The sequence below is a fragment of the Pantherophis guttatus genome, chromosome 10 (assembly GCF_059756535.1).
Source record: "Pantherophis guttatus breed Tessera chromosome 10, ASM5975653v1, whole genome shotgun sequence".
NCBI classification, from domain to species: Eukaryota; Metazoa; Chordata; class Lepidosauria; order Squamata; family Colubridae; genus Pantherophis; species Pantherophis guttatus.
This window is the reverse complement of record NC_142072.1, coordinates 4944976-4968033: the sequence shown is the minus strand read 5'-3', so window position 1 is coordinate 4968033 and position 23058 is coordinate 4944976. Positions and strand designations below refer to the sequence as shown.

The window sequence follows — 23058 nt, the reverse complement described above, 5'->3', positions numbered from 1 at the left end:
CTACCTGGAGGCTCCATAGCACCATGACCTAGCTGGTGGAGGAAATCAGCTGACCAGCAGATACAGAATTTTGGAGCAGCTGTGTAATAGTTGAAAAAAGTTTCAATCGGGGACCTTGGAGGTCTTCTAATCCAGGGGTCAGCAACCTGCGACTCTGGAGCCGCATGTGGCTCTTTCATCCCTGTTGCTGGTCGGCTCCACAATTGATAGGGCTTTTGGTTAGGACAGATAGAGGAAAAAGGATGCCGTGCTAGGAGGAGACTCTATGGTGGGGGAACTGGACTTCTGGTCAGCAGAGGAAAAAGAACGCTGTGCTAGGAGGAGACTATGATGTAGGAACCAGACTTCCGGTCGACTCTAGAATTGAATGGGGCTTCCGGTTAGGACCTTTGTGGCTCTTTGAGTGTTTAAGGTTGCCGACTCCTGTTCTAATCCAACCTCTTGCTCATTCAGGAGACCCTATATTATTTCAGACAAGTGGCTATCCAACATCTTCTTAAAAGCCTCCAGTGATGGAGCAGCCACAACTTCTGAAGTCAAGCGCTTCCACTGATTAATTTTTCTCACTGTTAGGAAGTTTCTCCTTAATTCCAGGTTGCTTCTGTCCTTGATTGATTTACATCCATTGCTTCTTGTCCTGCTTTCAGATACTTTGGAGAATAGGTTGACCTACTCTTCTTTGTAGCAGTCCCTCAAATACTGGAATACTACTACGATGTTATCCCTAGTGGGGACCTTTGCTTACAAAGGAGTAGAACTCAGCCAAATTAGGAACTTTCTCAGTTCCTTATAATTTTACCGTCAACCAAGAATTTCAAGATCCTGACTGAAGAGATTTCTAAGCACATACAATGAACAAATTAGACCTTTTTGTAAGGATTAATGTTAGGTATGATCAACAGGTCCTAGATGATATTTCTTTTTGAGGTTCTTCATTTCTATTCTGGGATCTCCTGGGAATTCCTGCACCAGATTCCAAAATGTTTGATTTCATTGAAGCCCTTAGACTCTAAGATACACTTCCATATTTGAGATTTTAGTTGTCTCTTTCCCATACCTGCTGTCTCCTTTTCTTCTTATTTTGTGCATAACTAGGTTGTAGAATATTGGAATGGAAGAGAAGCATTTGTAATGTCCACAGTTGATTGTGATTCTTTAATTTTAATGACATTCTGCAGGGCCGTTGAAACTAAAATTTTGGACCTGCAGGAATTCTTGCAAAATGTTGATAGGTGAATCAGATGATCCAACGCAAGAAAATATTGGAAGGAGAAACTTCCTTGGCAGGGGAGATCCCTTGACTATGAAGGGGGTTTTCCACTCATCCCTTTTTAAAAAAAAAAATAGAATTATTTTTATAAAAGAAGTTTTGTACAGTATAAAAACACTACAAAAAGTAAAGTGTACTGAGCTCTATGATTTATCCAAAGATAGAAAAAGTGGCTTATGATTTGGAGTAGTTCATGCTTTTTTTTACTCCCCAGGGAAAAATATCTTAGGAAGGGTGAAGGGATGCAGAGATGTTTCTCTCTGTTGTGGCCTGCCAGTGGCCAGCGGAGCTGGCAGCAGATTCGGACAGTGAGGAGGTTGGGGAGGAACATGGGCCAGTCCTGGAGTCTGGGGAAGGCTCTGATGAGGGCTCTGCGTCGGAGGCAGAGAGGGAGCCAGGGCCAGATGCCAGTTATCAGCTGCCTTTGGAGTCAGACATCAGTGAGGCAGACGAACAGCTGGAGCCTGTTCCCAATGTGCGCATGCGCAGAGTTGCCAGATGAAGGGAACAGCTAAAGAACAAGGGTCGACTTGGGAGTAAGGCCACAGATGGACGATGAATGGCCCCTCCCAGAGGGAATAAAAGAGGAGCAAAAGGGGAGTGGAGTTTGCAGGAGACAAATAGTTCGCTTAATTGGCTCGTGACTCTCCGAGACTCTTTGCCAAGTTTTGAAGATATCGGCCTGGCAGCTCTCCAAGCCAGATAAGGTCTGTGACTGAAATTCTCCCTCGAAAGACTTTGCTGAAGGTGAATGAGAGGAATTCACTGTTCGTTTAATAAAAGGGGTTTTGTTGGGACCAGGATTCTGCTTCATGCTTTTTGGGGGAAGCCTAGGTCAGAACATTTTCCCAGCCTATGGTTTTTTATCCTTTCTCTTTCTCTCTGACTATCAGGGTCTGACCCACAGCAAAGCCCAAGAGATCCTGGCCCGCGATGGCCCCAATGCTCTCACCCCACCCCCAACCACTCCGGAATGGGTCAAGTTCTGTCGTCAGCTCTTCGGAGGCTTCTCCATCCTCTTGTGGATCGGTGCCATACTCTGCTTCCTCGCCTACGGCATCCAGGCAGGAACCGAAGAGGACCCTGCAGGTGACAATGTGAGTGTCAGGTTTCAAGGTCTCAAATAAATTGCATTTCAAACAAAGTCTTTGAAGAAAAATTCCCATTTATTAAGCATGACATTCTACTTCCGACTCATCGAAGCCAACACTGACTTCCAGACCCAAAACCCTCCCTTTCCGTTCCCCACTCCCCTGCACTCATTGGCCATCTTCCAAGTCATTCTACCCCTAATCTACCGCTCCAGCTCAAAGGAATTTCCCCCCCTCCCATCCCATCTCCTAGGGGATATTATCTCCAGGGAAAATAAGTAGGTGAAAAGTCAAACGTCCCTTTCCAGACGCCTCCACTTCTTCTTATGTCAGCACTAGAGTAAATGTAGCTTGAAGTGCTGACAGTGAGTTTCGGTGGGATTTACGTGTTTGGAGAGTGTCCTTTTGGGAGGGATGAAGATTGGGGTATCTCAAAGACCTTCTGATGATCCAATCTTTCCTCCTCTCTGTTCTTGGACAGCTTTACCTGGGTATTGTCTTGGCAGCTGTGGTCATCATCACCGGCTGCTTCTCCTACTACCAAGAGGCCAAAAGCTCTAAGATTATGGAATCCTTCAAGAATATGGTACCCCAGGTATGGCCAGTTGTCTTTTATATCGACACCAACGTACAGTAGTGGCCAACATTGTGGAAACCTTTTGGGAAAAAGTGTCTTTTCTAAAAGTAGCTAATAACACCACCTTTTTTTGGAGTAGTAGTATCATAAAATTATATATCAATGGAAAGATAATTTAATCGAGAATGTAATGCAATAACTTTGATGAAGGATTTGCTATTAGAATAGCAGTTACAGTATAAAGAAGAAAAGTGAAACATGTAGAAAAAACTAGATATACAAAAATGATCACCATAGAAAAAATGAGATATACAAAAATTATCACGTCAGTTAATCCTTAGTTGGGTAACCTTAAGCATGAATTACAGCCTTACAACGTCTTCCCATGGAGTGAACCAAGTCTTTTAGTTCTGCAGCTGTTCTAATGTGAAACCAAGATTGAATGATTGCTTCTAATAAGTTTCTTTAGTCGGTTAGATAGGTTTTCAATTGGGTGAAGGTCTGGGCTATTCCCAGGCCATTCCAGCAGTGGAATAGGATTATCTGGTGTTATTAGCCATCAAACCTCAAAAATACACTTTTCCCAAAAGGTTTCCACTACTGTACAGGTAGTCTGCCAGAGAATTGCGCAGTTGGTGTCCAAATGGCATCAGACAAGAACTTGTGGCTTTATATAAATAAATATATTTAAGTAAATAAGGAAGGCAAACGGGAGCATCGTCAGGTAAATTGACTCAGCAGGAACATTATGAGGTAAAATGACAGAGAGCACACAGCGCACAGAGAAAAAAAAATCCCCATAAAGTTAGGCCCAAGCCACCTTTATAAGTGATGTATAAGTATTATTTTCATTGCTGGTATCTTTCAGCTCACCTATTTGTAAAATGGGAGCAGAAATTAGGAGCCACTTCAGGGGATTTTTGTGAGCAGGAATGGGTGACGTAAGGTACCATGCTGAGTTTAGCGTTAACCTGTTTTTCTGGTGTATGTATGTGTGTTGTGTGAGTCCAGGGCATTAAATTAATTTAGGATTCAGTGTATGGTACAATGTCAAAAGGGGGTTAATCAGAAGTCTGTCTGGTTAAGGCTGTTGAGTGAACACAACCATTTAGAATCTCGGGTTTATGAAATCAGATATGAAACCTTTGCAAATGTTGCACATGTGTTAAATACCGTATTTCCCTGAAAATAAGACCGGGTCTTATATTAATTTTTTTCTCCAAAAGACGCATTATGACTGATTTTCTGGTTAGATCTTACTTTGGGGGAAATACAGTACTAAACGCCTCCCTCCGGTTGACGATCTTAACCGGGGCTTGTTTTGGGGGTAGGGCTTATATTACGAGCATCCTGAAAAATCATGCTAGGGTTTATTTTCCGGTTGGGTCTTATTTTTGGGGAAACTGGATAATAATAACAAGAATGACACAATGTTCTCTTCTGGAGACAATATGGCAAACTCCAGACGTGTTGAGCCCCCCCCCCCGCCCCCCATGGTACATTCTTAGGCAGTGTGAGAGTTGCGTTGCCAATGAACTTTGGAAAAGGATAGATTTACAAAGAAATATTTTAGGGGAACACGTGTCAGCATGACTGAAAATCCAGAATATATTGTTTTAATGAAGTTTGCTTTTCGTCCCAAAGCAAGCTCTGGTGATCAGGGAAGGGGAGAAGATGCAACTCAACGCCGAGGATGTGGTGGTTGGAGATCTCGTAGAGGTGAAAGGAGGAGATAGAGTCCCAGCTGACCTAAGGATCATCTCAGCTCATGGTTGCAAGGTTGGTGAAAATCTTACTAGTCTTCTTTTCAGCTGTTGTTCCTTTCAGCTCTGGAACAGACTATCAAGCCCCTGGGAATTAGAGCAATTCGCCGGTGTCCTTTACCAACTGTTCTCTCCCATTAACCAAATCTAAATGGAGAGATCAGATTACCGAGCACAAGATCAATGTTGCGTAGGTCGTATCACTGCACAACCTTGCAGCTCGGATTTCCCTGTTTCTTTTGTTTGACGCGAAGCAGCATCAGACAAGTGGGAGAAGAATGAATTTTGGATCCTTGTCACAAAAGTGATCAGCTTTCCCGGACTTACGTAACAGGCCCAAACCATCTGTCCTTTCAAACGAGTTGTGACGATTACGAGATCTGTCAGTTTGTTGACCTGCCAAATTTGAGATAAAACCAGGATAATTTTAACCGCGAACCCTTTCTGGACGGACTTGACATGGCCTGGCGTTTTCTCTCTAGGTGGATAACTCTTCCCTGACGGGTGAATCCGAACCTCAGACCCGTTCTCCAGATTGTACCCACGACAATCCTCTCGAGACCAGGAATATCACTTTTTTCTCTACCAACTGCGTCGAAGGTAGGGGCTTCTGTCGGAGTTAGGACACCTTCTAGGCCTGACTAGAAAAAGGGAAACCACATCTCAGTAAAAACATTGCTGTGAATTGATATGAGTTTTCGACCCCAGTCTAGATATCACTGCTACGATTTGAATAGAATAACTTTATTTGACACCTTTCCGGATTGTGATCAGATGACCTGTGTATTATCCTTTGTCTGGGGAATTTTGATCCACGCATCTTAAAGTTACCTAATTTGAAAAACACTGATTTAAGAGAACATATTAGCACAGTATTTTTTTTTTTAATTTCTATTGGCTTTGCGACTGCTAGGGCATATATCTGCCTTAATTTATGAGAATAGAGAATAGAATAGAATAGAATAGAATAGAATAGAATAGAATAGAATAGAATAGAATAGAATAGAATAGAATAGAATAGAATAGAATAGAATTCTTTATTGGCCAAGTGTGATTGGACACACTAGGAATTTGTCTTTGGTGCATACGCTCTCAGTATACATAAAAAGACAAGATACATTCGTCAAGAATCATAAGGTACAACACTTAATGATAATCATTGGGTACACATAAGCAATCATACTAGGAAACAATATCAATATAAATCGTAAGGATACAAGCAACAAAGTTACAGTCATGCAGTCGTAAGTGGGAGGAGATGGGTGATAGGAACGATGAGAAGACTAATAGTAATAGTAATGGAGACTTAGTGAATAGTTTGACACTGTTGAGGGAATTATTTGTTTAGCAGAGTGATGGTGTTCAGGAAAAAACTGTTCTTGTGTCTGGTTGTTCTGGTGTGCAGTGCTCTATAGCGTTGTTTTGAGGGTAGGAGTTGAAACAATTTATGTCCAGGATGCGAGGGGTCTGTAAATATTTTCACAGCCCTCTTTTCAACTTGTGCCGTATACAGGTCCTCAATGGAAGGCAGGTTGGTAGGAATTGCTTTTTCTGCAGTTCTAATTATCCTCTGAAGTCTGTGTCTGTCTTGTTGGGTTGCAGAACCAAACCAGACAGTTCTAGAGGTGCAGATGACAGACTCAATAATTCCTCTATAGAACTGTAGGATTGTAGAATTGTAAGGATTGCTAGAGAGGAATCTAGAATAATTCAGTAAGGGCTTACCTAATGTAGGAGTTCACCAGGCTGAGCCTGAGGGAGGTATCAAGCCCCTCATCAGTCTTGAGTCCCTTCATGACAACAAGAGATCTGAGCCCAGTTCACCATGAATTCCGTTGATTCTTATCTACCGGCTGTTTGCTTTGACTGTTAGTAGTTCAGGTTCTTGTCAAGACCTTAAGCTTGCAAATACATCTTTATAGCTATTTGAACTGCGTGGATCTTCTGATTCCCCTGGTGCTTGACACCTAAACTCTCATCCTAAATTAGCTTAATGGTTTGTCTCTCTCCTCAAGGAACCCAGTGAGATTTGTAAGTTACAGTTATCAAACAATGGTTCCTAAATTCATTTAAATATTGCAAGGGATGCGGTGGCTCACTGGCTAAGACGCTGAGCTTGCTGATTGAAAGGTTGGCAGTTCAGCGGTTCGAATCCCTAGCATCGCATAACAGAGTGAGCTCCTATTACATGTCCCAGCTTCTGCCAACCTAGCAGTTCGAAAGCTCGTAAAAAATTCAAGTAGAAAAAATAGGGACCACCTTTGGTGGGAAGGTAACAGCATTCTGTGCACCTTTGGCATTGAGTCATGCCGGCCACATGACCACGGAGACGTCTTCGGACAGCGCTGGCTCTTCGGCTTTGAAACGGAGATGAGCACCGCCCCCTAGAGTCGGGAATGACTAGCATGCCTAGTACCTTTAATAGTAAAAAGATCTGAAATGGTTCATCGCGGTCTATGCCATAAATACACTCCAATGCTCTTTTAATTAGTTCATCCACAGATTCCAAAATCCAAGGTCTTGAATTAATTAATGGATCGGCCCAAGGTTCGCTTATTTGATGTGATGTCAATGGCAGCTTCGGGGGAACCTTTACCTTTACCTTATGGGCAGTGAACATCCAACACAAATCGACAGCGGAGATCTCCAACCTGAGCTGAGATTACAACTTCTAGAATTTCTAGCCAGAACGGTCAAGTTAGCTGGGAATTCTAGGAGCTATAATCACCTACCAGATCTGGAAATTGTTAGATGCACAGAAAATTGGAGAGAGAATGCATGCCCACCGATTTGTCTCTTTTCCCACCAGGCACAGCCCGTGGGGTTGTCATTGCCACTGGAGATCGGACAGTGATGGGTCGAATTGCCACCTTGGCTTCAGGCCTGGAAGTTGGCAAGACCCCCATTGCTAGGGAGATTGAGCACTTCATCCAGCTGATCACAGGCGTGGCTGTCTTTCTGGGCGTCTCCTTCTTCGTGCTCTCGCTCATTTTGGGCTACTCATGGCTGGAAGCTGTCATTTTCCTCATTGGCATCATTGTGGCCAACGTCCCTGAAGGACTCTTGGCTACAGTCACAGTAAGTACCTGACAAGAAGTCTACCAAAGAACTTCCTAGAGAAAATGGATGGAAACTAATCAAGGAGAGAAGCAACCTAGAACTAAGGAGAAATTTCCCGACAGAACAACTAATCAGTGGAACGACTTTCCTCCAGAAGTTGTGGATGCTCCAATACTGGAGTTTTTTTAAGAAGAGATTGGACAACCATTTGTCTGAAATGGTATAGGGTTTGCTGCTTGAGGGCCGTAGTGGCACAGGGGTTAGAATGCAGCATTGCAGGATGACTCTGCTCACTGCCAGAAGTTCGATCCTGACGGGCTCAAGGTTGACTCAGCTTTCCATCCTTCCGAGGTGGGTAAAATCAGGACCCAGATTGTAGGGGGCCCTTAGAGAGGGCTGTAAAGCAGTGTGAAGTGGTATATAAGTCTACATCAGTGGTGGGGTTCAAGTAATTTAACAACCAGTTCTCTGCCCTAATGATTTCTTCCAACAACCAGTTTGCCGAACTGCTCAGAAAGTTAACAACCGGTTCTCCCGAAGGGGTGTGAACTGGCTGAATCCCATCACTGGTCTACATGCTCTTGCTACTGGACTAGAAGACCTCCAAGATCCCTTCTGACTGTTATTCTGTTATATTTGTTAAAAAAAAAAAAACTACTGATATCTCATCTTGGTTTCCCAAAGATGGTGATGATAATGATGTCTCAATATTCCATTAGGAAAAAAAATGATGTGAAGTTGAGCTCATTTTTTGAAAAAGAATAAGAGAATAACAGAGTTGGAAGGGACTTTGGAGGTCTTCTAGTCCAACCCCCTGCTCAAGCAGGAGACTCTATATCATATCAGACAAGGAGTTATCCAATCTCTTCTTTAAAACCTCCAATGATGAAGCATCCACAATTTAAAAAATCTCCAGTGATGAAGCATCCGTTACAGTTATCCAATCTGTTCTTAAAAACATCCAGTGATGAAGCATCCATAACTTCTGGAGGCAAGTCATTCCACTGATTAATTATTCTGACTACCAGGAAATTTCTCCTTAATTCTAAGTTGCTTCTCTCCTTGATCGGTTTCCACCCGTTGCTTCTTGTCCTGCCCTCAGGTGCTTTGGAGAATAGCTTGACTCCCTCTTCTTTGTGGCAGCCCCTTAGATATTGGAAGACTCTTGGCTTTCAAGGAAAATGCGAGTTTGGGCATCTCTGATTGGAATCCTTTCCTTCAGCCCATCGCTAAGTTTCATTCCTCCCATTTAGGTGTGTCTGACCTTGACTGCCAAGCGCATGGCTCGCAAGAACTGCTTGGTGAAGAACTTGGAAGCCGTAGAGACCTTGGGCTCCACCTCCACCATCTGCTCGGACAAGACAGGGACCCTGACTCAAAACCGAATGACTGTTGCCCACATGTGGTTTGACAACCAGATCCATGAGGCTGATACCACCGAGGATCAATCTGGTGAGGATTACTGTGGGGAAAGAGACTACAGAGACCCTTTCCCCATCTTGCATTAAGAAGAGTTGACAGAGGACCTCTTTGTAACGGAAAGGATAGGAAGCGGAGGGGGGTTCATGTCTTCTTGGGGTCTCTAGCTCAGCTCTAGATCCATGACAGATCCTCCCAGTTTTGCTGTGTAGGGTGAGAATGATGTGCAACAGACTGAGAAAGGCTGAGGTGGAACCTTGATTGAAATCCCATCTTTCTCCTCTTCACGATTTGACCCATTCTCCCTTACTCTTTCCCCTTCACCCGATTTCCCCTTTTCTCCCTGGTGTCAAAAAGTTGGTTTAATGTCAGGATTCCAAGTAATAAATCCATTGCAAGCAAGACCCCGAGGCCACTGAGTTCCTCAAACGTTGCTTTTATTGGATAATATTACATTGGCACATATCTGGTGAAAACCGACTCTAAAACTCCTGTGGTTTTCACCCCATTATTTATTTTATTATTTTATTTTATTTTATTTTATTTTATTTTATTTTATTTTATTTTATTATTTTATTTTATTTTATTTTATTTTATTTTATTTTATTTTATTTTATTTTATTTTATTTTATTTATTTGTCAAGCCTATATAAGATAACAGGTAAAAGTATAAACATAATTTGAATACATGAACAGAGTAAGAGTAAAAAAGGAATATTAGGACAGGGACGGTAGGCACGCTGGTGTACTTATGCGCGCTCCTTACAGACCTCTTAGGAATGAGGTGAGGTCAACAGTAGACAGTCCAAGGTTAAAGTTTTGGGGGTTTGGGGAAGAAACCCCAGAGTCAGGTAGTGCATGCCAGGCATTGACTACTCTGTTGCTAAAATCGTATTTTCTGCAGTCGAGTTTGAAAAGGTTTACCTTAAGTTTGTATCTGTTGTGTGTGTGCTCGTATATTGTTGTGGTTGAAGCTGAAGTAGTCATTGACAGGTAGGACATTGTGGCAGATGATTTTATGTACTACGCTTAGGTCATTAAAAGTAAAAGATTTTCTACTTTCTCAAAACAATCAGTCACATGGTCCAATCATTGTACAGTCTGACAACCGGGTGGCATCACTCTGCCTTCTTCCTTCCAGATGTGACCTTGGTTCCCAAGAGAAAGTGTTTTGTTTTGGCTACAACAGTCCCTCTATCTCAAATCCCCCCTTGCCTGACCCTCAGCTCCAGTGTGGCCACACAGAAGCGGACGAAATGGCTTCGGTCAGGACAGCTTCAGGGTTGACACCTGGCCTACAGTTCAAGTGATTTCCTTTCTTAACCTAGAACTTCCCCCCTCACCATCTTCCTTTATTTTTCATTGCAGGCACGGCCTTTGATAAGAGCTCCCCCACCTGGGTGGCCTTGTCTCTTATTGCTGGGCTTTGCAACCGAGCTGTCTTCAAGGGAGGTCAAGAGAACGTGCCCATCCTCAAGGTGAGCGGAGGAGAACCCACTCCTTGTGAGGAGGCATCATCTGGGCCTTAGCGGCATCTAGAAAATTGAGAATGGTCATTGTGCTGGAGATAAGGACAGGTGAAGATGTGAGGGTTGAAGGTCAAGTATAAGGAAAAAGAATGTTCATTTCTATACCACCACGTGATGAAATATGAGAACCTGAAAATAGGCTTGCTGGATCAGGCCTAGGTCCAAATAAGGAGCATTCCATCTTGGTGGCCCACCTGATACATTTAGGAAATCCACCAGTAGGAGATCCAAGACATCTGTTGTTGCTCATCTATACCCTATATAGAAGTAGACTGACTCCATGCCTGAAAGCAGCACTTGGTCATCAGGTCTGGTTCCTTCTGATACACCAGGGGTCAGCAACCTGCGGCTCCGGAACCTCATGTGGCTCTTTGGGCCCTCTGCTGTGCCTCCCTCCCCCACCATTAGCTGACCCTGCCCCTTGCCCTCCCCTCCCAGTCACTCCTCGCCTGGCCTGAGAAGGTAAGGGCACTGGCGGGGGATGGAGCAGCGGCCAGGGCAGAGACAGAGAGATACAGAGAGAGGGGAGAGAGAGAGAGAGACATAGAGAGATACAGAGAGTAAAGGAGAGGGGGGAGAGAGGGAGGGAGGGGAGAGAGAGAGATGTCGAAAGGACTTTGTGGTTCCCGGTGTTTTTTAACAACTGGTTCTCTGCCCTAATGACCGGCTGGGTAGGTGTGGCTAGGAGGTCATGTGACTGGTGGAAGTGAGTGACATCGAGTTGGCCACGCCCACCCAGGTTTTGTGGCTCCCGGTGTTTTCTTTTCTGTGGGAAACGGGTCCAAATGGCTCTTTGAGCGTTTAAGGTTGCAGATCCCTGTGATAGACCTTCCTCCAAGAACTATATTGGACGTTTTTGAACCCATCTAATCTAGCAGCCAATGTTCTCCTGTGGCACCACTTCCTACACTTATGAATGTTGTTAGTTCCATCGTTAGGATGGTTGGGTGATGGTGGGTGGTGGGGAGAGAAGGCCAGGCTGCATGTCCAAACACAGAACATTGAAACGATCCTATTTCACCCCCCACCCCCCAAGCGTGACGTAGCAGGAGATGCTTCTGAATCAGCCCTATTGAAATGTATCGAGCTTTCGTCTGGATCTGTGAAGCTGATGAGGGAGAAGAACAAAAAAGTGGCAGAAATTCCCTTCAACTCCACCAACAAATACCAGGTATGGGTTCTTGAGTGTCCCTCAAAGAGGCCTCTAACTCTAGGGTTGGGTAACCTTTCATATAGACCAGGGGTGTCCAACCTTGGCAACTTTAAGGCCTGTGGACTTCCGCTCCCAGAATTCCTAGTCAGCATAACTGGCTGGGGAATTCTGGGAGTTGAAGTCCACAGGTCTTAAAAGTTGCCAAGATAGGACACCCTTGATATAGACCGAAGTTTTTCATGAATTAAAAGCGAAGCAAAACTAATATTGTTCTCAGGGCGTTAAGCAACACTATTAAAAACAAACAAACTGAAGATGGCTTTTTTAGGCGTAGCTCGCATTGAAAATATATTTTGATTTCCAACGTTGTCTACCCTGTTTCCCCAAAAATAAGACTCCCCGGATAATAAGCCCAATTGGGCTTGTGTGCAACTGCGCTAAAATAAACCCTCCCCCAAAAATAAGCCCTCCCTGAAAATATTTAAATGTGCAGCCGGTCCCTGCCATTTCCTCTGGTTAGGGTTAGGGAGACAGAGCTGGAAATCAGGTAAGACAGCAAGAGGAACCCCGTCTTGCTCCATGTGCCCCAAAATAATAAGACCTCCTCAAAAATAAAACCGAGCACTTATTTCGGGATTCAAAAAAATATAAGACAGGGTCTTATTTTCGGGGAAACACGGTATTTTCTTACATCGAAAAAATTAAAGAACTGATAATAATTAGAACTATTTAAGTCTAATTTGGTTTTAGAACTAATACCGTAGTAAGTACAGCTAGCCCTCGACTTAACAACAGTTCATTTAGTGACCATTGAAAGTTACACTGAAAAAAAGTAACGTATGACCATTGCAGCATCCCCATGGTCAAAATTCAGACACTTGGCAATAGACTCGTATTTATGACGGATGCAGTATCCCGGCGTCACGTGGTCACTTTTTTGTGACTTTCTGACAAATGGGGAAGCCAGATTCAATTAACAACCATGTTACTCAGTTAACAACTGCAGTGATTCACTTAACAACGGTGGCAAGAAAGATCACGAAATGGGGCAGAACTCACTGAACTTAGTTTAGCAACAGAACTCAACTCTAGAATTAATCGAAAAAGAAGAAAAATGCATAATTTGGAAGCTTGGATGAACTCATTTATCATGAAATGTGGGTCTGGCCAGCTTGTTGTATCAGAACTATCCCACTTATGGTTCTCCATTCACAAATTGTGGCACCAAAACAGTCCCCCACATTCTGGGAATTTCAGGCCCGTCAGCTTTAATCCCCATCTTTTACGCCGACATATGGGAAGGATTAGCTAGGATTCCCAGTGTGCTATGACCTGGAATAAATTGGCAAATCATTTCCAGAGAGAGAAGGGGCAGTGTTTCTATGTAATATTGATATGCATGGCCGCTATTGTTGCTTACATCCAAAACCGGCAAATGTCCAACTCCTGGGAGGAGCAGGGTGCAGTGGGCAGGGCCAGCCAGGAATGGGATTTGGGGGTTCTCCAAACTGCACAGAATCTTAGCTATAGGTTCCCCCGAACCCTTGCGAACCCCCAGCAGCCCCACCCCTGGTCCTGAGAGAATTTCTGCTCCTGTTGCAGCTCTCGATTCACGAGACAGAAGACCCCAACGATAACCGCTACCTGCTGGTGATGAAGGGGGCCCCTGAGCGCATCCTGGACCGATGCGCTACCATTGTGGTCCAAGGCAAAGAACAGCCTCTCGATGAAGAAATGAAAGAAGCTTTTCAGAATGCCTACTTAGAGCTCGGCGGACTTGGAGAGCGGGTGCTCGGTAGGAATGGCCGGGGAGAGGATATTGGGTTGTTGGAAGGACTAAAGAAGGCAAGAACCCTATGAGTAGAAGGCCTAGATGTCATACAACATCCTGGAGAAGTCAGTGAGGTTTCTTTTTTTTTTAAAAAAAGAAAAAAACCAGTGAGAAGTCAGATACCCTCTATAGAAACTTAGATATAGATTAACTATTGTGCAGTGGTGCAGTGGTTAGAGTGCAGTACTGCAGGCTACTTCTGCTGACTGCCGGTTGCCTGCAATTTGGCAGATCGAATCTCACCAGGTTCAAGGTTGACTCAGCCTTCCATCCTTCCAAGGTATACAAATATATACTAATTTTGTTAGATGCGCTAATCTGGCAAAAATCATTCTGATGCAGTAAGATGTCTTTAATCAATGGGCAGCGCTTATGCACACATCCCAAAGAGTAATTAAAAATAGGCAATGCCTCTTAAGATACAAGCAAAATCATTGGCTAAGATCTGGCCATCCAGATCAAATATTCCCTGGTTGTTTATTTTTTTCCTGACCGCCTTTTTTCCTTCCAGGTTTCTGCCACTACTACATGCCTGAAGAGCAGTATCCCAAAGGGTTCGCCTTTGACTGCGACGATGTCAACTTTTGCACCGAGAACCTCTGCTTTGTGGGACTCATGTCCATGATTGACCCACCCCGTGCTGCTGTACCCGATGCCGTGGGCAAATGCCGAAGCGCTGGCATCAAGGTAAAGCAGCTGGACGGTCTAGAGCAGGGGTCTCCAACCTTGGCAACTTTAAGACATGTGGACTTCAACTCCTAGAATTCCTCATCCAGCTTTGGGAGTTGAAGTCCACAAGTCTTAAAAGTTGCCAAGGTTGGAGACCCCTGCTCTAGATGAACTGCAAATATTTCCTTGAATGAATAGCGTTCATTGAATTTAGAGATGTAATTCCAGACGTTATCCGATTTTGAAAATCGCTTTATCTCAATTTTGATATTCCAGAAGGCCAATTCCCTTTCCTAAGCAGCCTTTTTTTATTGTCTCCTAATAGTGAAAAATGGGGACGTGATGGCTCAGTGGCTAAGATGCTGAGCTTGTCGATCAGAAGGTCGGCAGTTCAGCGGTTCGAATCCCTAGCACCGCGTAACGGGGTGAGCTCCCGTTCCTTGTCCCAGATTCTGCCAACCTAACAGTTCGAAAGCACGTAAAAAAATGCAAGTAGAAAAATAGAGGCCACCTTTGGTGGGAAGGTAACAGCGTTCCGTGCGCCTTTGGCGTTGAGTCATGCCGGCCACATGACCATGGAGACGTCTTCGGACAGTGCTGGCTCTTCGGTTTTGAAACGGAGATGAGCACTGTCCCCTAGAGGTGGGAACGACTAGCATTTATGTGCAGGGGAATCTTTACTTTTACTTTAATAGTGAAAAGATCTGAAATGGTTCATCTGGGCCGTAGAAGGTCACTCAAACACCTATGCCATAAATATACCCCAGTGCTCTTTTTATTAGTTTATCCGCAGATTCCAAAGTTCAAGGTCCTTTGTCTTGAATTAATTAATGGATTGGCCCAAGGTTTGTGTATTTGATGTGATGTCAATGGCAGCTTCTGGCTTGGACCAGACTGAAGATGTAGCAATCTTAAATTGTCTAGGACCTCTTAGAAACCCTTGGAGACCACCTTATCTCCCACAATCCTTCCAACTCTTAGAAATGAATTGGGTTGGACAACTCATTCTGGTTTATTGGACAGTCTTTGTATTCCCCTTTGATAAACCTGTTTTTCCTCCATAGGTGATCATGGTAACAGGTGACCATCCCATCACAGCTAAAGCCATCGCCAAAGGTGTTGGAATTATCTCTGAGGGCAACGAGACAGTGGAAGACATTGCTGCCCGGCTAAACATTCCTGTCAGTCAGGTCAACCCCAGGTGAGGGGAAAGTAGGAGGGCAGAAGTCAACTTTGTGGGTCTGGGGGAAAAGTAACAGCTTCCAGGACATCATGAAAATCCAAAGGACAAAATGTGGGAAAACAGAAAGGGGGCAAGGAAGTCACATGCCCAGGGCTATTTTTCTTGTGTTCGTCACGTTTTGAAATGGCTTCCTCACTGAAGCTAGGCCCATCTCAAGCAACTTTTAGACCTGTGAACTTCAAATCCCAGAATTCCTCAGCCAGCCGTGCTGAAGGGGAATTCTGGGAATTGAAGTCCACCCCAGTCTTAAAGTAGCCAAGACTGCACACCCCTGACTTAGACAATACCAGCATTTAAGTTTTATTCTCTAACGGTGTATCGATGAGATATCTGTTTAGTTGCAGTCTCTCTCTCTCTCTCCTTCATTACTCTGTGTGGCAATTCAATAGATAGTTGTTTGTTGGCATCTCTCAGAGGGCTGTAACCATTCACCCCGATGAAAGGTTGAAATGTAGTTGTCCTGACCCGGGCTTCACAAAAATCACAAAACAGACTCCTTGTCTCAACAAAACCATGTTTTATTTGGCTAATGTGAATTCCTAGCATTCACAGTCAGCAAAGTCATAGCAAATGACTTTTCAATTCAAGGATGAATTGCAACCACAGACCTTATCAGTCCTTGGAGAGTTGCCAGGCCGAGAGCTTCCAGGCGTAACACTGTACAAGGAAATAGAGCGTCCCCTTGTGCCTTTACTCCTGAGTCGACCTCTGTTCCTTAATTGTTCCCTTCTCCTGGCAGCTCTGGGCATGCATGCGCACATCGGGAACAGGCTCCAGCTGTTCTTCAGCCCCACTTATTTCCGACTCCGAAGGTAGCTGATAACTGTCAGACGGCCCTGGCCCCATCTCTGCCTCCGACGCAGAGCCCTCATCAGAGCCTATCCCAGACTCCAGGAATGGCTCATGTTCCTCCCCAATCTCCTCATTGTCCGAATCTGCCGCCAGTTCCGCTGGCCACTGGCGGGCCACAACAGTTGTGTTCTTGGGAATGCTTAGAAAAAGGCAGGAAGACAAATATAACAAAAACAACATTGAAATGATGAAGCAGAACAGTCCCATAGTTAATTATCTGCACACGGGGAGGTCATGCTTGTCGTGTCTACTGTCCTTTGTCTTCCTAGAGATGCCAAGGCTTGCGTGATCCACGGGACAGATTTGAAAGACATGCCTGCCGAGCAAATTGATGAAATCCTACAGAATCACACCGAGATCGTCTTTGCCCGTACTTCTCCACAGCAGAAGCTCATCATCGTGGAAGGTTGCCAAAGACAGGTAGAGATTGAGAAGGACAGCCAACCAACCATGTCACAGCTCTATAGCTCATGCCCACAAATGGCAAATTCCATTAAATTTGTCCTCTCCAGCTAAGTAGGGAGTTCATACAGCTAACAAAGGACTTTCAGGGCAGAACAGTGCCATAGGTGTACAAATATGCAACATAAAATGCATGGATTTACACACTTGAGTGATCGAGAGAAGGATTTTACTACTCCCGTAGCCTTACAGATTCCACCAGTTGCTTCTTCTGAATCTCACCTTTTCACAACAGAAAGCATTCGGAATGGAAGGGCTAACACGGAAGGGCTAATGGAGACTCTCTTCCCTCGGCCCTCCCTTGACGCCTCCCTCCGGCCTAGCTGGAGATTCCATCCCAGTTGACCAGATACCCTAATGTAGGTTGTTCCAAAGGTGTTTTTTTCAAGAGGCAACTGGACATTCTGGTTTTTCTTTTGAAGACGTTTCACTTCTCCTCCAAGATGCTTCTTCAGCTCTGGCTGATAATAGGGAAACTTGTAGATTTTAAACCTGAACTGTTTTTATTAGTGATGATATCAGAAAAATTTGATAAGAAAAGTATGTATTTACCGTGTTTCCCCCAAAATAAGACCCTGTCTTATATTTTTTTGAACCCTGAAATAAGCGCTTGGCCTTATTGCCATGTGCTCAAAAGCCTGATTGGGCTTATTATCAGGGGATGTCTTATTTTGGGGGAAACAGGGTATCTATCTCTTATCTTTCCTTCTTTCCTCCTTTCTTTCTTTCTTTCCTTCCTTCCTTCCTTCCTTCCTTCTTTCCTTCCTTCCTTCCTTCCTTCCTTCCTTCCTTCCTTCCTTCTTTCCTTCTTTCTTTCTTTCTATATCTTTTTCTTTCTTTCTTTCTTTTTCTTTCTTTCTTGTCTATTATCTATCTATCTACTATCATCTATATCTATCCTTCTTTCTTTCTTTCTATAACTTTTCCTTTCTTGTCTATTATCTATTTTCTATCATCTATCTTACCGTGTTTCCCCAAAAATAAGACCCTGTCTTATATTTTTTTGAACCCCAAAATAAGAGCTTGGCCTTATTTTCAGGGAGGTCTTATTATTTTGGGGCGCGTGGAGCAAGACGGGGCTCCTCTTGCCATCTTACCTGATTTCCAGCTCTGTCTTCCTAACCCTAGCCAGAGGAAATGGCCGAGACCGGCTGCGCATGTCTTTAAATATTTTTGGGGAGGGCTTAGTTTGGGGGGAGGGCTTATTTTTGGGGAAACACGATAGTATTACATGTTTTAACAGCAGCGAGGATTATCTTCGCGCAATATTGGAAAGATGATGAAACTCCTCAAGATGAAGAGATAATTAAGAAGATACTAGACTGTGCAGAAATGGATAGACTGACATTGAAAATCAAACAGAAAGAAGACGCAGAATATTATCAAACATGGAACTTGTTTTACCAGTGGTTGGAAAAAAGGGGTGGAGAGTAAGAAAGGCATTTGTCCTGAGTCTTCAGAGAGGGGCGGCATACAAATTGAATTAATAAATAAATTGAATTAATAAATTTGTATGGTTAAGCAAATGAAATACCCAGACAACACGATGTTTATCAAGCACTAAGAAATGTAATTAATAGAAAATTAATAAAATTTAATTAAAAAGAAAAAGCACCTTTGGGACAACCATGACTTTGGGACAACCTCCTAGTGTAAGTTGAGCGCAAATATTTCCTACCACCGTTTCCCCCATCCAAACCATCTCTTCCATCTTCACCCAACCATCTCTTAAAACATCTGCTCTTAAGACCCTCTTAAGACCCTCCTATTCCAGCAAGCCAGCCTGGCCTAATTTTCTCCCCTTTCTTTTAAATTTTTAAGCTGAAATTTTAATTTGTTTTAAATTTTTTGGGATTTTTAATTGTCTTGGGCTAAATTATTTAATTTGGTTTTAAATTGTTTCTAACTTTTGTATTTATGTATTTTATTCTGTGCCTGTTCACCGCCCTGAGTAGGGCGGTATACAAATCTAATAAAACAAAACAAACAAACATCTTTTGCACAACAGCACCTGTTCTCCGTTTCTAACCGTGCCTTTCTTTGCCCTTCAGGGCGCAATTGTGGCCGTGACGGGGGATGGAGTCAATGACTCCCCTGCCCTGAAGAAGGCGGACATTGGAGTCGCCATGGGCATTGCTGGCTCAGATGTCTCCAAACAGGCTGCTGACATGATTCTGCTGGACGACAATTTTGCCTCTATTGTTACTGGAGTTGAAGAAGGTAAGCAAGGAGAAGGAGATTGATTCCCTTCCCGCTAAAACCGTCAGAATTGAGGGTAGATCTCAGTTATGGGTTCTGCTAATAACTTATTTCTGGGAGAAAGATTATACAGGTCGCCAGCGGTGGGTTGCACGTTACCGTATTTTTCGGAGTATAAGACGCACCTTAGTTTTTGGGGAGGAAAATAAGAAAAAAGCTGATTGGCAGGTGGATCGGCCACCTTAATTAAGAAAGTTAATTAACAGCCTTTATTTCAAAAAAAAAAAACTGATTTAATTTAGTAAACTAAGGTTTGTACAGACTTTGTGTGTGCTGCGTTCTTTGGGGTCCATAGCTGGGGCAGAACAGTAAATCATGTGACTGTGGGGAATGCTGCAACGGTCATAAGTGTGAAAAATGGTCCTCAGTTTGCTTTGTTCAGCGCCCGTTGTAACTTCGAATGGTCACTAAATGAGCTGTTGTAAGTCAAGAACTACTTATATATAGCATCAGGATTCAGGGCGGGATTCTACCAAGCATCGCAGCCGATGTATCTCATGGAGTAAGCTCTGAGGACAGGAGCAAGCAATTTATAAGCTGAAAATGGCAGCTTGCCTTGGCACAATATCAAATGTTCTCCAGGCTAATTTCAACATTCATTGGCCAGAAATCACCTCAGGTATTCGGTAAATGCTATTTCTCTTCTTCCCTGAGTCTGCTTACTGGAAAGAGAGCTCAAATATAAGGGGATTGCTATAGGACAGAGGTGTCAAACTCACAGCCCGGGGGCTGGATCTGGTCCACAAGGTGTTTAGATCTGGCCCGCAGCGCCACCCTGGAAACAGCAAAGGATCAGCCTGCAGTGCCTCTGCCAGCGAAAACAGACCTTGGGAGGGCCGCGGGCAGTCCTCCCGAGCTCCGTTTTCATTGGCAGAGGGTTGCAGGAAACCGTCGCAGCCGAAAACGGAGCTCGGGAGCCCATTTTCGCTGGCAGAGTGCTCAGACCACCACAGGTGCCCCCCCTCGAAATGAATTATGTTGAGCTGGCCATGCCCCCCCTGGCCCCGCAAGGTCAAACACAACCTTGAGGCGGCCCTCACTTCACAAATGTCTCACTTAGCACCATAAATTTTGGGGCTCAATTATGGTTGTGAGGACTACCTCTAGGAGCGGGTGAGAAGGACTAATCCCGTGCAGGAGGGGAGGAGAAGCAGCTTGTGAGCCGCGCAGTGGTTAGAACGCAGTACTGCAGGCTACTTCTGCTGACTGCTGGCTGCCTGCAATTTGGCAGTTCGAATCTCACCAGGCTCAAGGTTGACTCAGCCTTCCGTCCTTCTGAGGTGGATAAAATGAGGACCCAGGTTGTTTGGGGGCAATAGGCTGACTCTTTAAACCACTTAGAGAGGGCTGTAAAAGCACTGTAAGGCGGTATATAAGTCTGAGTGCTTATTGCTCTTCCTTTTCCCCTTCCTTCCTTCCTTCCTTCCTTCCTTCCTTCCTTCCTTCCTTCATCCCTCCCTCCCTCCCTCCCTCCCTCCCTCCCTCCCTCCCTCCCCTCCTCCCTTCTGTGGTGCGTAATGGTCAGAATGCAGTATTGCACTGCCAGGAGTTCGATCCTGACCATCTCAAGGTGGACCCATCCTTCCGAGGTTGGTAAAATGAGAATCTAGATTGTCGGAGGCAAGATGCTGACTTAGAGAGGGCAGTAAAAGCACTGTAAAGCAGCATATAAGTGCTATTGCTATTGTGCCAATGGAGCAGAAATCTAGCTGGCATTGACTTTATGTGGAGCCTGTTTCTCCTGCTCTCCAGCTGTGCCCCATTCTCTCCCCATTTGTCTCACTAGGACGCCTAATTTTTGACAACCTGAAGAAATCCATTGCCTACACCTTGACCAGTAACATCCCAGAGATTACTCCCTTTCTGCTCTTCATCATGGCCAACATCCCACTGCCTCTGGGTACCATCACCATCCTATGCATTGACTTGGGGACTGACATGGTGAGTTCTCCTCCTTACATGTCTTCATCCTCTTCATCCAAGTGTTTCATCCTTTGCCTCCTCTTTGCAAGCCTTCTCACAGGTGGAAGTGGGCCCTCCATAGATTCCTCCTGTGCCAGGATTCAAAACCTGAACTCGGTCCTTCATTACAAAGGACAACAGATCTTGGCCTGGACCAGTTTTGGTTGAAGGTGTCAAGGAACAGAAACTGTGTGCTTCTTCAGGCAAATGAAGCCAGTGCAAATAAGAGCCAGTTTGGTCTAATGGTTAAGGAGGCGGGCTAGAAACTGGGAGACTGTGAGTTCTAGTCCCATTTTAGGCATGAAAGCCAGTGGGTGACTTTGGGGCAATCATCAGGAAATGGTGAGTTCGAGTCTCCCTTTAGACATAAAAGCCAATTGGATTATTTTGGGTCAGTGAACAGGATACTGGGAGTTCTAGTCCCATTTTAGGCATGAAAGCCAGTGGGTGACATAGGGGCAGTCATCAGGAGATGGTGAGTTCAAGTCCCACTTTAGGCACAAAAGCTGAGTGACTTTAGTCTAATTCCTCTCTCTCTCAGGCCAGTCCATCTCCATAGGGTGGTTGTTATAGGGAAAATAGGAGGAGGGGGGCAGAGGCAGCTTATTTCATCAAGCTGGCCTGGCCTAAATCTTCTCCTCTTTTAAATTTAAATTTTAAATACAAATTTTAATCTGTTTAATTATGGGGTATTTTAAAATTCAGCCAAATTATTTAATTCGTTTTAATCTATTTTAAATTTTGTATCTCTGTGTTTTATCTTCTGGCTGTTCACCGCCCTGAGTCCTTCGGGAGAAGGGCGGTATAGAAATTTAATAAAATAAATAAATAAATAAAATAGGAGGAGAAAGAAGTATTAGGTATAGTCACCACCTTGAATCATTTATAAAAAAATAATAAAGGTGGAATATGCATAAATAATATGATCATAATAGCACAAAGGAAACTTGGAGTAGGCTACTTTAATGACCTTCTCTCCCACAACTGAATTTCATGCAAGGAATCTTCTCACCCACCTTCTCACACTCATTGAGACTTCCATTCCTCAAGGACATGGGTGGCAAACCTGGCAACTTTGAGACTTGTGGACTTCCAAGTCCCAGAATTCTTTGGCCTTTAAGAAGTCCACAAGTCTTAAATTTGCCAAGCTTGGAGACCCCTACTCAAGGACCTTGGGAACTATAATTCTTACAACCAAAATTCTCTTGTTTTCTTTGGAAAAACTAGGGCAGATACATCTAATAGGCAGCTTAAGCCAAGGGTCTCCAACCTTGGCAACTTTAAGCCTGGAGGACTTCAACTCCCAGAATTCCCCAGCCAGCAAAGAATTCTGGGAGTTGAAGTCCTCCAGGCTTAAAGTTGCCAAGGTTGGAGACTCCTGGCTTAAGATATGGGTTTGACTTAATATTTACAATCTGAGCAGGAAACAGAAGCTCCGGTTTCCTGCAGAAGTTGACCCTGGCATGACTTTGAAAAGGAAGAATACATGAGTCAAAAAAGAAAGAGAGAAAAGAAAAGGACGGCAAAAGAAGACACAGAATTTGGAGGGAAATGGCCCAAAGGAGCCTGATTTTTCATTCTGGTCCTTGGCCTGGTCTTTCCTCCAGTGGCTGGGATGAGAAGAGCTAAACTTTCAAGTGTAAGACGAAACCTGTGATCGAGCAATCTCCATTCTTGGTTTTCCCACCAGGTGCCTGCCATCTCCTTGGCTTACGAAGCTGCTGAGAGCGACATCATGAAACGTCAGCCCCGAAACCCCAGGACTGACAAGCTGGTGAATGAACGACTCATCAGTATGGCCTACGGACAGATTGGTGAGTCATGTGTAGGCAACCAGATCAGTGGTGGGTTCCTCCCGGGTCCGCCCGGTTCCGCCGAGCCAGTAGTGGTGATGATATGACGTCGCCGAACCAGTTCT

General features: G+C 44.2%; 1 protein-coding gene across 1 annotated transcript in view; it reads left to right on the top strand.

The window, feature by feature from the left end:
• The window catches only part of ATP1A3 (ATPase Na+/K+ transporting subunit alpha 3), a 39390-nt gene that overhangs the window by 7933 nt on the left and 8399 nt on the right, over window positions 1–23058 (top strand). Inside the window, exons 4-18 of the mRNA XM_060693858.2 lie at window positions 2164–2367; window positions 2843–2956; window positions 4583–4717; window positions 5184–5301; window positions 7511–7779; window positions 9015–9213; window positions 10549–10658; window positions 11746–11880; window positions 13465–13657; window positions 14205–14380; window positions 15427–15563; window positions 16727–16877; window positions 18971–19139; window positions 20965–21119; window positions 22831–22954. Coding sequence (XP_060549841.1) covers window positions 2164–2367; window positions 2843–2956; window positions 4583–4717; window positions 5184–5301; window positions 7511–7779; window positions 9015–9213; window positions 10549–10658; window positions 11746–11880; window positions 13465–13657; window positions 14205–14380; window positions 15427–15563; window positions 16727–16877; window positions 18971–19139; window positions 20965–21119; window positions 22831–22954 — 2389 coding nt within the window. The remainder of the gene's footprint in view (window positions 1–2163; window positions 2368–2842; window positions 2957–4582; window positions 4718–5183; window positions 5302–7510; window positions 7780–9014; window positions 9214–10548; window positions 10659–11745; window positions 11881–13464; window positions 13658–14204; window positions 14381–15426; window positions 15564–16726; window positions 16878–18970; window positions 19140–20964; window positions 21120–22830; window positions 22955–23058) is intronic.